This window comes from Aspergillus sclerotioniger (assembly GCF_003184525.1).
Source record: "Aspergillus sclerotioniger CBS 115572 chromosome Unknown BO94scaffold_11, whole genome shotgun sequence".
Classification (NCBI taxonomy): domain Eukaryota; kingdom Fungi; phylum Ascomycota; class Eurotiomycetes; order Eurotiales; family Aspergillaceae; genus Aspergillus; species Aspergillus sclerotioniger.
The window spans coordinates 131,826-146,641 of NW_020291001.1; the positions used below are offsets into that span (position 1 = coordinate 131,826).

The following is a 14,816-nucleotide window of genomic DNA, read 5'->3' on the forward strand; positions in this document are numbered from 1 at the left end:
GACCCTACCGCCGGTAAGTGAACCCAAGGATGCATATGGTGTATCTGACATGGACAAAGCATGCATCTATCTCAAGTCACTCTGTGAGAAAGAAGCGGGAACGATTCCCTACGTCTTGTCATGTGTAGCAGAAGCATTCAGACTTGGGGGAATGCAGCAAGGTTTGAAAACCCTCAAAGAAATACTGGTGTCTTCAAGCGATGGGTTAGAGGAGCACCATATCGCGAAGTTCTTTCAGTATGGTATCCCTTTCATGTTATGCTGACTGTGACTAATCTTGGAACATGGCTGTTATTCAATTTCTGTCCACCGAACTGGAGAGTTCAGAATGGGAAAATGCAGACCTGCTGAACGGGTTTGTAACTCTCCTTGACGCAGGTATGTTTTATTCAAGTCCTTGAAGACGTACACTGAGAAGACATAGTGTCAAATAAAGCCATTTGCGATGAAGAGAACAAAATATTCTCTGTTACCGAGCTGGATTGGTTTGCTAAAGCAAGCTATAACCTTGCTTTGAAATTGCCCAAGTCAGCTCGCCTTGAGCAAGTCATACGCCTATTAGATCTTTCCACACAGGCAAGTCGTGGGAGGTCCCCTGATTTGTACACCTCTTACACTTTATAGTTTGCAGATAAATGTCACCACCAGTCAGACCCCCAAAACGAGTTTAGCATATCTCAGCATGATCTCCTCTGCGAATTTCTCAAAATTGTCAGAATTTCAGGAGAGACTCGCAATGAGACCAACATCACTGAGAAGGTTGACCCAATCTAGAACTTCCTGACACAATGAACATGACTAACAACTATCCAGATCAAGTATTACGATGAAATACACAAAATCAGCAAGCACTTTCGAGAACAAATTCGCGCTCACCAGACCGAGACAAGCAGCATAGAAGCCCAACATCAAGAATGGCTCTCGAAATACCGGATCATCCTAGCCCTCGACTTCGAGGCATCTATCTTCATAAATGACTGGACCACCGTCTCCAACATCGTCGAAGAATCAAGCGCAATCATAGACGAAAACCTCGGCTCAATATTCCTAGATTGCGTTCTTCGCTCTGAAGCCCCAATTACAGACGTCGTACGGACCGTCAAGGTATGTCCACATGCCTATCTAGAACAAACTAATTATATTGAACTATCACTGACCATGTATCCAAACTGAAAGGAGCTAATCCGCACCCTGCACGGCTCTCCATCTCCCTATCTAAACAACGCCCAGTTTTGCCAAACCCTACCCCGATACCTCCGCTGTCTATTCCAGCTCTCACTCGATGCAACAGACTACCACCTTGCAGAATCCGTTCTCGATCAAGCCCTGGTCCTCGCCCGCGAAAGACGTACCGAACCCAGTCAGTCACCATATCCAAGCGATGAGATCCAATGGTTGTCAACAGTTGCTTTCAATCGAGCAGTAGATTTCTATCTCACATCCGCGGATGCAGATTGTCAGCGATGGGCTGACAAGGCGATCACGCTTGCCGACCAGGACAATTGCGACACCTTGGGCCGGCTATTACGCGAGAAACTCGAAACATTAGCCTGACAGACCTTGACAAGAGATGAAAATCATCAACACCTACGATTTTCGTCTAGAACCTATCCCTATCCCGCTGCTCATGGTCATCTGTATCTTCATCCACCATTTTCAGCGCCTCCTCGGCATCCTCAATCGCCACCAAAGCACGTTGAATTTTCCGCTTGGCCGATTTGAGAATCCGAATCGATTGTCAAAATAGCATCATCTCCTAACACCTGATCAGTTCTTAAAGAAAAAAAAAATAAAATAAAATTTACTCCGCCTGTTCATCCACCGGGGCTCAGCCCTGTTCTCATTCCGATCATCGTCCTGCTCAGGTTGAGTCCGGATACTAGAAACCCAGTCAATATACATACACTCATACATAGCCACTCCCCCCCAAGAAAAAAAAAAAAAAAATTTACACTCTGTACCGTCGTCTCTGGTCCACATACTATCCAGGAGTACTCGGATAACTCGTAGTTGGGGTGCCATTCCCACGAGCGGAATAGGCACTCCCACTCCCACTCCCAACTACATACGTAGTCGTCCGACTCCCACTCTCATACCTCTCTCTCTCCTCACCCTGTTCACAATATCCTAAAATTCCCAAAATATCAGTAACCCAACCCCTCCCATCACAAACGAAAGCAACCGGCAGAGAACAAGAAAGACAAACTCATGACTAGCCTGACACGTCCTCTCGGATTTATATTTTCTCGACACCCCCCCATCTGAGAATCTCACCGCCGTGTATTGAGTTCTGCTTGCGTAGACGGGGTAGATGCGCTGTTGCTTCTTTAGATTAGTCAACGCTAATGCTCATTCAAGAATTGGATTGAGGATGATACTTTTCCACGTGGTGGCTTCATCCTACACTTCACACCTCAAACTCAAACTCAAATAAACCAAACTCCCCAAACAAGCCAATCTAATATAAAACGTAATTTAAATCCCAAACACAACACAGTACGTAAAATTCGTCAGAATATCCGACAAGCAATGAAACAGTCAATTGAAGGAGCAATTAGGTCTACGAGGAAGGAAAGAAGGAAGGGAGGAAAGAAGGAAGGAAGGAAGGAAAGAAGGGTGGATTGGAAGAGTCTCAAACAGCGAAGAAAGTTTATATATGTATTCTATGTAAAATGATAAGGTAGGATACATGTTGAAAATGGAGAGCTTCCATGTAGATTTGTACAGTATGGATGGATTTGTCTGGAATTGGCGGCTTTGGACAGGGGTGTTTCTGTGTAGTTGTGGTAGTTGTGGTGCGGTGGATAGGATGATAGCGATGACTGAGTTAGATGGTTGGTGGTGGACTGTCTAGTTTATGAAGACAGGGTGTAGAGTGGTCTTTTTATGACGTCGAGGAAAGGGTTTGTCATGTGATAAATGGAGGAACCGAAAAAATGGGGATAGTACGCGAATCAGTTTATTGGTTGCACAAGGAATACTGGAAGTTGCCTTGAAAGGCAGACTATCACACATTAGAACCCGTGAGTCTGAGCAGACTTCAACACAGGCCCGATAAGTTTGGGTATCATTTAGAAGGTAGCTAAAAGAAGCTGAACAAGAATGACAATTTGAAGAAAAAGGGCAATAGGTAAAAGATATGATGCAGAGGCTTTTCAAGAAGGCAAAGATGCAGTGCTGATGGAGACTCCCATTTCGCGCAACACCGAAAGAATCAGGACAGTCTAGCTTGACTCGGGTCGAGATCCGAAAAGAATCAAAGAATTGAATATATGCACCAGACCCCTCGGCTTTCCTGCGCTTCAGGAGAGCGCAAGGGGGTAGAAATAGAATCACCCAACACCCGCAATGCTTGAATGAGATGAAACCGATCGCAACAAATCCCGCTTGATAACATATGAAGTCTATATGAAAGCCTTGTCTGGACCCCTTTCGTATGGAGGGAAACGGTCGCGCCTGTCTGGATTGATAAGGGCGCGAGAAAGATAAAGGAAAGAAGATGAAGAAAGAAGAATAACAAAACTTAGACGTATAAACAGAGGCAAAAGCCGCCGCCGTATCAATCCTCCCCATCGGCATGGACGGAGAGGCCCACCGAAGCTTCCGGTGTCTCGTTCGAACGTTCGTCTGGAGACGGTATGGAACATGGCGCATATATGGTATTGTTGGATGCACCATCACCCACGAGCTTTTCATTCTCTTTCCCGCTGCTCTCGGTCTCTGTTTCGGCGCTCTCACTGCTATGGCTCCGAGAAGTGAGAGCGCGCAGAGTAAGACTGAGCTCTCTCTCAAGCTCCTTTTGAGCATGCACATGCTCCGTGGACCCATTAAGCTTTTTCCGGTAAGCCTTCAAGGTGCGACAGACTTGTTCAGTGGACGTATCAAGACTTCCAAAGTCGCTTTTCCCGGAATTCCTGGCGCGAGCCCGGAAATCAAGAGAGGAACGGCGAGAGTCACTCCTGCCACCACTCTTCCTCATACCTGCTGGCTTGGAAGTATGCAAAGAAGGTGACGATGAATGGGGCTTTTCCCGGCGAACGCTGGGGACAGGGGATCGCCGATTGGACGTCGATGAAGGTGTCGTAGGTGGGGGGGTGTGCCCATTTTTTGTAGAAGTGGAAAATGAGAATTTGGAAAATTTGCGTAAGAAAGTCGGAGAATGACCGCGCGCCGGCGTTGGGGTGACGGCAATGTTTTCCTGTCGCTGAAGCCCAGCCAATTCATGTTTCGACAGGATTTTGCGTAGAGGGGGCTTTGCAACCGTCAGCTCCTTCACAGGAGCATCATCATCTTTGATGACCGCCTGTGCCACATCCTGTGATGACTGGGGAAGCATGGATACACCCCAAATCATGACCAGACCATCAAGCCCCGAGCTGATCAGGACCCGTCCATTTGGGCTGGCGGGGGAACTGGAGTGATGGTCCAGTAGGCAAGCGTCACTCAGTCCCTCTGTGTGACCAAACTCACCCGTGAGAAGCACGCCCCGCTCCAAGTCATATACACGAATGGACTTGTCGGTGCCGGAAACCCCGACAAGTAACTTGGAGAAACTCTGTCCTGACATGTCAGAAGCTACCGTCAAAGAGTTCATGACGACTGTGTCACTTCCATCCGAATCAATGGCCCGGAAGGAAGTAATTTGACGGCCAGAAGCTAGATCATACTGTAGGATGCATCGATCAGCCGTAGACACGACGAGAACATCCGTGTCAGTAGAAAGAGTCATCGACACTGGGGATGCCTTCATCGTGATCACTCTGGAGATCAAATAGGCAATGACCGGCTCGCCGTCGACCTCTCGAGTGACACGGTCCCTGACGTGAATGGTCCGATCAGCAGAAGACGAAAGCAGCTTCTCCCCATCATCGATGAAAAGAAGCTGACTCACGGCCCCAACATGGTCATCCATGGTTTGGATCAATTGCAGCTTGTCATTGTTTCGTTCGAACAGCTGAACCATGCGATCGCGCCCAGAGCTGGCAACTAAGCAGGATTCAGGTGTTATATGCAGGGCAATGTCTGTAATCTCCCCTCCATGAGCTCGGACTTCATGCACGGATTTCCACGAATCGCCTTGCAATACCCTATATTTCGGGGATTAGAAACGGCGAAGGCTGCCATTGGTAAACATTGGGAATACATACCGTAGGACACCGAATTTATCACCAGAGAAGAATCTGTCCATATCATCCGTGGTACGTACTACTTTCAATTCGTTGGAAATATCTTCGTCGTTTCCCGCAGGGTGCTCCAGGGCAATCGTGCGTGAATCCTTACACTTGCCTTGAGTGTTCCAGAAGTTCACAGTACCTTTCCGTGACCATGTGAAGAAATCTGCTTCAAGTTGATTCGGGGTTTGGAGTGGCCGTATTCCAAGAACCCCATCCCGATGAGCACAGATCCTGTTTTGAGCGTCCCTCTGGTCAACGTCCTCGCTCACGTTGTTGCTCGAATAGATGTCGATGGCGTTTGTCATGTCAACTGTCACTAGATGAGATCCCAAAGATCCGAGGCAAACAATCGCAGGACCCTTGAAACCCTGCTCTGCCGAGGACCGGCCAGAAAGCGCGGGGGATAATGGTACAGTCGACGAGCGTATTTTTTCGAAGGTGCATTGCTGGATCTGTCCACCCCGTCCACCAACCCACACACAGGAGCGGTACGAATCGACCGCTAATGAGGCAATGCCGAATTCCATATGCTGGACAACGGACAACTTCTGGGATCCTTCACTATCATCCACAAAGCACAAAGCACCCGTGTCGGTGCCCACTACCGACTCCCGATCAGAAATGCTTGCTACACTGGTGAAAGTGCTTTCCGCCAGCGATCCCAGTAAGCAATTCCGCCCCGAGAACGCCCTAGGGGTGTGATTTGGAGAGATGCTCGGTGCCTCCACCGTAAGGCGAGACCGTGGAGAAGCAGGCCTTGCATCTGGAAGCCTCCAAACTTTCACATGCCGAACTCCTACCCTAGGGAAACTTTCAGCTGCTGCCCGATTCGTTTGATAGCATAATCTACTAGGACTTACGTGATCAAAGTCTGACCCATCCAGCACATGTCACGGACATAGGAGGTGCACTTGTTGGTCGAGTGGAGCTTTGCCGAACCGGTCTTTAGATTCACAGACCATACGAAGAGAAATCCATCGTTTACATCTCCAAGAGTGGCTAGATACTGGGAATCCGAGCTGAAGGCCAGGCCTCGCACTCCGAATGTATGCTCGGTCAGTATTGAAAGCGGGATTTCGGAAGAGGCATCTTTTGCTGTTGAAAAAATCAGAACCCTAGGGCTATAGCCAGTCTAACATGTGTCAGTCCACTCTGGAGCACCAGTAAGCCCTATTTAGCTTACCTCTCCTACTGCCAGAAACCTTCCATTAGGGCTGATCGCGGTACTCGTAACAGCCTTCACCCTCTCCCGAGATGACCATCCACGCGGACTACCATTGTCAACCGGGTCGTTGGATGGAGATCCATTGTAAGCATTGCTATGGGTGGTAGATCTTATACTCCCCGAAAATTTCGCTCGACTGTCAGGAGTGGTGGGAGGGGTAGATTGGCTGTAGAACGACGTCACTGGGTTGACACTGGCTGCCGAGGGTCGTGCCCTGAAAAAGCGTTGGTTCACACAATGCTCGTCGTCTAACTCAGCCAAAACCACCACCGAGCCGGCGCAGAGGGCAAAAGACTTGCTTTCCTCATGGCTCGAGAAACCGTGAGGGGTAGTCGTAGTCGTTCCGATCACTGTCTGCAGGCTCAAAGTTGTCTGGTTCAATGGCGTCTTGTGCACAGAGGAGCGCGTTGGCGGTCGCAAAACCGGGGAGTTGGAGGGGGTGATGCGGAGCGATGAAGCTGCCTTGCATCTTGCACTTAGCGAGTTGTTCGCCATAACAATCGGGTCTGCGGTCGGCTTCGGTCACGAGGGTTCACGGTCCTTGGTTTGAACGGGATTCGGTCGCATTGGCGGGCTAATTCTGAAAGCGAAAGGTTTGTACGTCTGCTTGAGAACCGACAAACTATTTTATCGCCATCGGAGGCCCTGGACTCGGGGAAGGAGCCGCAAGGCAAGCGAGGAAGGAGGAAAGGCAGGATGACGACAAGCCTTGCTTATATATGCGGCACAAGGTTTCGGTCAAGAAACTTGAGAAGCTCGAGGAGTCGGTGTTGACGAAAGAGGCTTTTTTTTCTTTTCTTTTTCTTTTCGCTTCTTTTTTTTTTTTGGTTTGTGGTTGGCGGCGCAGAGGCTGGCGAAGAGGGGACAAAAAGGCGGAGGAGATCGGGGAGAACCAAAGGACCGAGAGAAGGAGAAGGGGGGCCCAAAGAATAAAACAACGGTTCCAAAAGAGTGACTAAATCGTATGATAAAAAGAAAAGAACGAGGGAGAGAAGAGAGTGTAGGGAAGGGATGATTGAGGCCCTGACGAAGCAAAGACAGAATGTGAGCGAAGGTGTCGAGAACAGCTCCCAGCTGGGATGGACAGGGAGCAGCAGTCCAACACCAGCAGCACCACCACCACCATCAACATTCCACGCCGGGCGGAGAGCCGAAAAATGATGGACGAACCCTTGGCGCTGGGCTGCTTCTAGTCTTCTTAGCGTCGGGAAAGCTAAATTCGGGGCAGTGGGATCCCGTCAAGCTGATCCAGATCCTGGACGATCATTCACGATAATGTGAGAGAGATCGAGAGGGAGACAGAGGTTGCTGGTTAGGAAAATGGCACCAAGGGTGAGATGCTCGCTTCGACCACATCCTCTCCATCTTCATGATGGCTTGCCCACTGATCAGGCCAACCTCTCGGCGAGATTGGGAATGAAAGAGAGGCTTGATCGACCCCCTCACAGGGCGTCAAGTGGCCCCGGCTCGGTGGGGATGCTAAACCCTTTGGGTTCTGACTTCGGACAGTCGAATTCTATTCCTCCCTACTTCCTGGAACGGTTGATGGTCTGCTTGGTCGGGAGGGGAAAGAGGTCAAATGAAAGTGCAATCTATTCCCCGATCAAATGTCCACTTCAACTGTTCTGGAGTCTGTCTCGCATTGACCTTCCGGTCAGGAAACCTCCGGCACTGCCGTAGCCTTAGGCACTATAGGATGCCTTAGCGGCCCGAGAGTATATCACAAAGGAATAAGGATAGTAAAGCAAGGCAGCTGCTGGCTTAAGTAAACTTAGTCTCCAGGCTACAAGGTTCTACCTTGTGATAGGACGGAGGCGCGAGGCTTCATTTCCACCAGCCCCTTAAAAAAAGGGCAATTGATAAGGATCGTCATTCCCTGCGAGTTCATAACAGCCATCCTCGTGCCGCCAAATATGGATGGGTCGATCGCAACCGGCCAAGTGATGTGGCTCAAGTGATGCGCTCCGGAGAGTAACGGGCGTCTATGCTCCGGAGTGGACAATGCTTTCTGTATGGAGTATGGATGAAAGTTTAGGAGATCTTGACCGAGTCTGAGGTGTCAACCGTGACATTCCTTGTTCGGATCCTCCATCGGCGCCATCCACGGTGTCACATGATAGTGACACCTTAGGCCATACTTGTTCTAGGCCCCTTCGAGAAACTCTCTGCGCTCTTTAGCGTCCGGGAGATTTTCCCCAGCTTCCACCTCTTTGTCCTTGATATCCTGTTATCCTGCCTCACCGTCACCATGGCAAGTGTTTGCACCTCATCCCTCAGGCTATCTCTGCCCAATGTACTACGAAATGCTCTCCGCTCTGAGTTCGCCTCAGACGTTCGTCAGAGTCTCGCACCTCGAAGGCTCTCCGTAACGCCTCTCTCTTACCGCAGATGCAGGATCCCACGACGAAACTTTGGCTCCTCCCCCAAAGCCCAGTTCCACCAATCATCGACATATCTATCATCCCAGAACTCATCCTCGACTAGCTCCGATATCTCTAACACATCGTCATTGGACAAGCTGGGAAGAGCCCACCGTGGTAAACCATCGACAGAGGATGCATTGACCGAAGCGAACGCGGCATCAGACCCCGCTGATATTCAAACCGAACAGGGGGCCTCCTCACACACTCCTCGTACCCCTAAGAAAAGCCAAACCAAGCATTCTCGATCGAAGAAGGGTCCGCGCGACGAACAATCCTCCACCGCCACTCCGCCCGCTCCCAAGAAGAAGAAGCCAGAGAAATGGCAGATACAGAAGGAGGCTTTGCGGGGGAAGTTTAAGGAGGGGTGGAATCCACCCAAGAAGCTCTCTCCGGATGCTCTTGAGGGTATCCGGCACCTACACGCTGTAGCACCGGAGCGATTCACCACTCCTGTTCTTGCAGAAGAATTCAAGGTGTCGCCGGAGGCTATTCGGCGGATATTGAAGAGTAAGTGGCGGCCCTCTGAGAACGAACTCGATGATCGACGGAAACGATGGGAGAAGCGACACGATCGGATCTGGGGCCATCTGTCTGAGCTCGGCCTACGACCGAGTACGAAGCGCACACGAGATTTGGTAGACGCAAACCAATTGCTCTACGGCAATAAGAAGGGGGGCCAGGAGTAAAAGCCGCTGCTGCCGACGGCTCGTACAGGGCACCGTATGTATATTGACACCAAACCATGTATCATATAATATACTCTATCAGTTCTCGCATAAATTCGCATAGGGAGGCGATGGTCAGATCTTGCGGGGTTTTCTTTTTCTTCATCTTCCGAATGTCTTTTATTTCCGATCCGAGGCACATGGCCTTCAGTGCCGACGTTGTAACATACCGTTTCAGAGGTTGGAAGATTTTGCGGCGATATAGTCGTGGACGTTGTATTAACCTTTTCTCCTAACCTGTCCAATATAATAGTTGTAATGATATGTTGGCGGTCACGCAGCTGACCGGTAAGTAGTGGCTGTCCCATGGGGTTCTGCATTTCCCTCCCGACGGCCGTAGTGCACCTCCACCACCACCACCACCGCGTCCCCCCCGACAGGAACGTTATGGCACCCGCTGTGTCCTCCGGTTCCTCCTCCACATCCTTCAACGATTATGGCTCACGCGATTTGACGGTATGCCCTAGCTGGCGGTGACTACCTTTTCTCCCATTGTATCATATTAGCCAATCCTTAATCCAGACTTCTCTACAGGTGGCGGCTGGTACCCGCCATCTACCTCGAGCTCCGTGATTCTTCTTACCTGCGGTCATCCGCCCACATGGTGACCTCGCGATCGTCGCCATGCCCTCAGACATCCAGGTTTTCGTCAAATGGAAGGACCAGACCATATTCGCAGGAGAAGATGTCGAATGCGTTATTACCTTCAAGAACGTTGCGGAGACAAATGGAGACCCCCGTACCGGGGGCCAGTCCTCACATCAGCGGCAGCCATCTCGAGCTACGAGCTCCCATTCAGAGTCCCTGTTCTCGCTCCGATCGCCTCAGAAATTCTTCTTCAGTCCTCACCGTCGCTCATACCCTAACATACCCAAAAAGAGCCCGTCGCATCGCCCTTCCTCATCCGTGAGCTCGCCGTTGATCGGTTCTCACAGCTTTCCGCCCCCGTCGACCCCTCGCAGTGGTCCCCCTGCTGGCGGCAAGCACAAGCGCTCTGTATCTATCCTTTCCATTGATAGCGAAGGAACAGGAGAACCGACTCCCAGGACATCCTCACAATACAATCGATCGAGGCCAGTAAGAGGCCATGGACGCGCTGCAAGTCTACAGGTACTGCCGAGAAGAAACGAGTTCTATGAAGAGTCATCTGCGAAAGGTAGCCCTCTCTATAGCGCAGCGCCAGACTGTTCGATTCCTAGACTGACTGCAGTCACTTACTAGCTGGGCGCAATTCCTTTCGTGGCTTTCCAACCCCAGAGTCCCCTGTCAACTCATCCCCCGGAAACCCACGAATAGATATCGATGCAGCTGGATCCGGCGGGCCTACTTCTCAGCCCCCATTTGAGTCACCCCGTACGCCTGTGCGCCGACCTCAACTGTCGCCGATTGAATTCAAATTCCCTCCTTCGCCTGCGACCGATACACACACACGTCCTGCTCTCTCGCCCTTGCAAACCCCTCTGGATGAAAGTGCTGGCCAGGGAAAACCCAATGGCAGAGAATCGTCGACACTGACTGCACCGGGTCACTTGCCCCAACTCACCCGTATCATGTCAACCTCTAGCCTCAGTGGAAGCCACAGAAGCAGCGGGGAGTACAACTCGGTCAGCGACAACTCCTCGGAAACCCTTCAATCTGAATATACCAACTACTCAATGGCGCCACCGCGCCAGAATTTTCCTCGTCATACGCGGCACATGTCTAGTATTGAGTCCCCGGGATTGTCGCCAAACAGCCAGACCCTGCTCATGGGTTATGCGCAGATCAGCGCATCTTTTACCGTTGATGGCTCGTTGATCCATCAGTCACATTTTGAAGAAGTAAAGCGGAAAGGTGTCGTTGGTGGTGCCGGGGTTGCGCCCGGTATGCCGAGTGGAAAACCAGCCACGAGTGGCGATAAGAGTCGCAAAGGCGGTGGTTTCTGGGGTGCTTTCAAGTGGAATGCGATTGAAGAGTCGTTGACTGGTCTGCTTTCAAATAACGAGCTGGATGGCCTGCGCGATATGCGAGGTGTCTCCTCTTCCAGATCCATACCGTTGCTGTCTACAACCCAGTCGCTCCTCTTTGTCGACCTGCGACTGGCGCCAGGAGAAGAACAGTCCTACTCATTTTCCTTTACGCTACCATCGGGCCTTCCCGCTAGCCACAAGGGAAAGGCCATCAAGATATCTTACAATCTCGTCATAGGTACCCAGCGACCGAGTGGTCATCATGAACCCCAAAAAGTCAACCGGATCAGCATCCCATTCCGTGTATTCAGCGGCGTCAATGGTGAGCAGTGTTTATTTCCCCAAGACACCTGGAGTACCATTAACCCCACTACAGTCCTTGGAGATATCATGGGTCACGATCTCATGAGCCCCTACGTACTCCTCCGCGACGAGGCGCGAGTGCAGAAGGTCGGGTCTGCCCCACCACCAGCAACGAAACCCAAAAGCATCAGTGGACCGACCTGGACGTCAGCACCGCACTTTTTGTCTTACGTGGATGAAATCCTCGAGCAGAGTGCCCGGAACAATTCGCTGCAACCACCCGAGGCTACCCCTGAAAAGCGCATAAGTCGCGACGCATCGGCCGGGCCGCTATCTTGCAAGGATGCTATTGACCTTGCCATTCTCCGGAGCAACCAGGCACTCAATTCCTCGCGCAGTCCCAACCGGTTTGAGATTGCCCGAAACGGGCGCCGGATTGCTGTTGTGGTACTCAACCGCCCAGCGCACCGACTGGGCGAGACCATCATCGCGACCGTCAACTTTGCAGATGCGGCCCTTCCCTGCTACGCCCTCCGGGCGACCTTGGAGAGCTCCGAGCGGGTGGCGGCGCATTTAGCCGTGCGGTCAAATGCCAGCATCCGTCGTGCTACCCGAAAGGTTCACGCCTCCTATTTCGAAAACACGCTGTATGCCAACCGTGTGGTCTTCAGTCCGGCTATTCCAGTCGCTGCGACGCCCACAGTCATCACCACTGGAGTCAACCATGAGTGGGAGCTACGGTTCGAGTTCGTCACCAGCAGTGTGCACGATGGTCCAGCCCCTTCGGGAGCCCGCTTGCTTGAAGCGGTATCGGAAGATGATCGCGGGTGCATCATGTCCGCGTTGGAGAACCTTGGGTGTGAGTCATTTGAAGTTGCCCTCCCGATCACGATTTACGGGGAGACGGTCCGAGAACGGCTGCCCGAGGAGAACGAGGGATACTCGATATGAGATGTTGTTTGTTTCTCGTGGTCGTCTCGGGTCCAGGGTGGATACAACGGGCGATGACGGCCTTGCAGACTCTTAGTATATGTCACAATGTTAACAATGAACCATCTACGTAATGAAAAGAAATCCCACCGCCATGTTGGATGACGATGTAATAAAGGGCCAGTTTCCTTGCGGCTGAGGGATGTCGCCGGGGCAACGGACGGGGCGATTGCCAACTTGGAGGCTGCAGCACCATGGATCCGGCCTTGGGGAGGTTCCGCTTGGGGGGATCGTGGAGAAGCAGGCCGGAAATGCGATCGATATACATACTACAGTCGATCGCCCTGGGTCGCCCCTCATTCACGGTCGTAGTGTGTTCGGCCTGCTTGTTTTCCTCGCCTGGCCTTGTTGTCGCGCCGCAGTGCTCGTTGTCGGAGCGGCTCCATCGCTGATATTCAACCTCTCCTCAGTCCCCTCATCCTCTTCGTCCTCTTCGTCCTCCTCCCATTCCGACGGCCGGTCGATTTGGTTGATCCCCTCACGGTGGTGAATTTGGAACTCTGAAGCAGGTAAGACATGGACTAAGGGACTTGGCCAGCCATTCCTCGTGGACCCCATCCCCATCACCTGGCCTGACAAACACTAACTTGTCTGGCATTGGCATGTAGGCGCATTCTCCATCGCACTCTACTGTGTACGCAACGCCTATCTATCTTGACCAAGGTCACCGGCAAAACACCCCTGGCTTGTATTTGACGGAAAGAACCCTGGGAAGGAGATGGCATCCTTCATCACAACCATGTCTGTCCCCATCCCTTCTGTTTCTGCCTCGTCCGATGGTGGGCAATCTGCCCCGCCATCCTCGTCCTCATCCCGTCCCCCTCTGCCCTCCACCTCCATCCCCCCTCTGATCTGCCATGACACCGTCCATCTTTCCCATGCCCCCCTCTCCGAGCCCCCATCTTATCTATCGCCCGTAGTGCGCGCCCTGAAACAGGACCCAGCTGGACTGACACCTCCCAGCAACGCTCGGACCCGAGCCCCCTTCAAACCGCGGTCGGCGGCCAAGGGCACCACTAGTTATCAACTGCGACAGTTCGCGGAGGCGACCCTGGGAAGTGGGAGCTTGCGGAAGGCCGTGAAGCTTCCCGAGGGTGAGGATTTGAACGAATGGCTTGCAGTGAATGGTAATTCTACTCTGAGAGCTTGGGCGGTCTCAGAACAATACTAATGGTTGATTCAACGCGCAACAGTGGTCGATTTTTACAACCAAATAAACTTGCTATATGGCGCCATCACCGAATTCTGTTCTCCTCAGTCATGTCCGGAAATGAAAGCGACCGATGAGTACGAACTCCCATGATAGATGTTGGGGCAATCCCGCTGATGGTCGCTGTCTAGGTTCGAATATCTCTGGCAAGATTCGGAGAACTTCAAGCGACCGACGAAGATGTCGGCTCCGGAATACATTGAGCACTTGATGAGCTGGGTACAGAGCAGTGTCGACAACGAACAGATCTTTCCCAGTCGGCTTGGTATGTACCTTTTTGCGAACGCCAGGAGAAATTACGTGGACTACGGCTGCAGTGGATGCTAATACAACACGATCGCAATAGGCGTTCCATTCCCCAAGGTATTCCCAAGCCTTGTGCGGCAGATCTTCAAGCGGATGTATCGCGTGTATGCGCACATTTACTGCCACCACTACCCGGTTGTGGTCCACCTCGGACTGGAGCCGCACCTCAACACCAGCTTCAAACACTACGTGCTATTCATTGACGAGCACCGACTGGCGAGCGGGAAGGACTTCTGGGGTCCGTTGGGGGATCTAGTGGATAGCATGCTGCGCAGCGATTGAGGGAGGGTCGACGGGATGAGCACGAGAGAAGGGCGTTCGGGGTATTGACATTCGGGAGGGCACATTTAACTCGTAGAGGCAGTCCGGCGTTACGTAGCATGCGAGTTGGGAAATTGCATTTTGACAGAAGTCATGTCATGGAGTGTTTGTTGTATGGAGTACTGCATTGTACTTGTAGGGAGAGCTCCGGCGTAAAGATAGCCGAAAACCCGGCGTGTGCGGGATCTCA

At 51.7% G+C, this 14,816-nt stretch overlaps 5 protein-coding genes across 5 annotated transcripts; 4 read left to right on the top strand and 1 right to left on the bottom strand.

Moving 5' to 3' along the window:
- Positions 1 to 284: 284 nt before the first annotated feature.
- BO94DRAFT_593803 (uncharacterized protein) lies at positions 285 to 1,811 on the top strand (the record flags this gene model as incomplete). The annotated part of the gene is made up of 5 exons (XM_025616189.1): positions 285 to 378; positions 452 to 576; positions 625 to 759; positions 880 to 1,104; positions 1,177 to 1,811. 5 exons carry the CDS (start codon positions 285 to 287, stop codon positions 1,552 to 1,554), a joined length of 957 nt encoding a protein of 318 aa, XP_025468310.1. The 3' UTR covers positions 1,555 to 1,811.
- A 1,748-nt stretch (positions 1,812 to 3,559) lies between these two features.
- BO94DRAFT_545395 (WD40 repeat domain-containing protein) lies at positions 3,560 to 6,894 on the bottom strand (the record flags this gene model as incomplete). The annotated part of the gene is made up of 4 exons (XM_025613234.1): positions 3,560 to 5,087; positions 5,148 to 5,975; positions 6,035 to 6,306; positions 6,358 to 6,894. 4 exons carry the CDS (start codon positions 6,892 to 6,894, stop codon positions 3,560 to 3,562), a joined length of 3,165 nt encoding a protein of 1,054 aa, XP_025468311.1.
- A 1,662-nt stretch (positions 6,895 to 8,556) lies between these two features.
- rrg9 (mitochondrial ribosome assembly protein RRG9) lies at positions 8,557 to 9,764 on the top strand. Its single transcript, XM_025611478.1, has one exon. The coding sequence runs from the start codon at positions 8,648 to 8,650 to the stop codon at positions 9,506 to 9,508; it is 861 nt and encodes a 286-aa protein (XP_025468312.1). The 5' UTR covers positions 8,557 to 8,647; the 3' UTR covers positions 9,509 to 9,764.
- A 145-nt stretch (positions 9,765 to 9,909) lies between these two features.
- On the top strand, positions 9,910 to 12,930 carry BO94DRAFT_490272 (putative intracellular protein transport protein (Sat1)). Its single transcript, XM_025609116.1, has 3 exons — positions 9,910 to 10,703; positions 10,769 to 11,818; positions 11,873 to 12,930. Exons 1-3 carry the CDS (start codon positions 10,172 to 10,174, stop codon positions 12,748 to 12,750), a joined length of 2,460 nt encoding a protein of 819 aa, XP_025468313.1. The 5' UTR covers positions 9,910 to 10,171; the 3' UTR covers positions 12,751 to 12,930.
- A 79-nt stretch (positions 12,931 to 13,009) lies between these two features.
- BO94DRAFT_534169 (Mob1/phocein family protein) lies at positions 13,010 to 14,746 on the top strand. Its single transcript, XM_025611479.1, has 6 exons — positions 13,010 to 13,298; positions 13,398 to 13,530; positions 13,753 to 13,916; positions 13,983 to 14,076; positions 14,131 to 14,264; positions 14,346 to 14,746. Exons 2-6 carry the CDS (start codon positions 13,508 to 13,510, stop codon positions 14,585 to 14,587), a joined length of 657 nt encoding a protein of 218 aa, XP_025468314.1. The 5' UTR covers positions 13,010 to 13,298; positions 13,398 to 13,507; the 3' UTR covers positions 14,588 to 14,746.
- Positions 14,747 to 14,816: the final 70 nt, after the last annotated feature.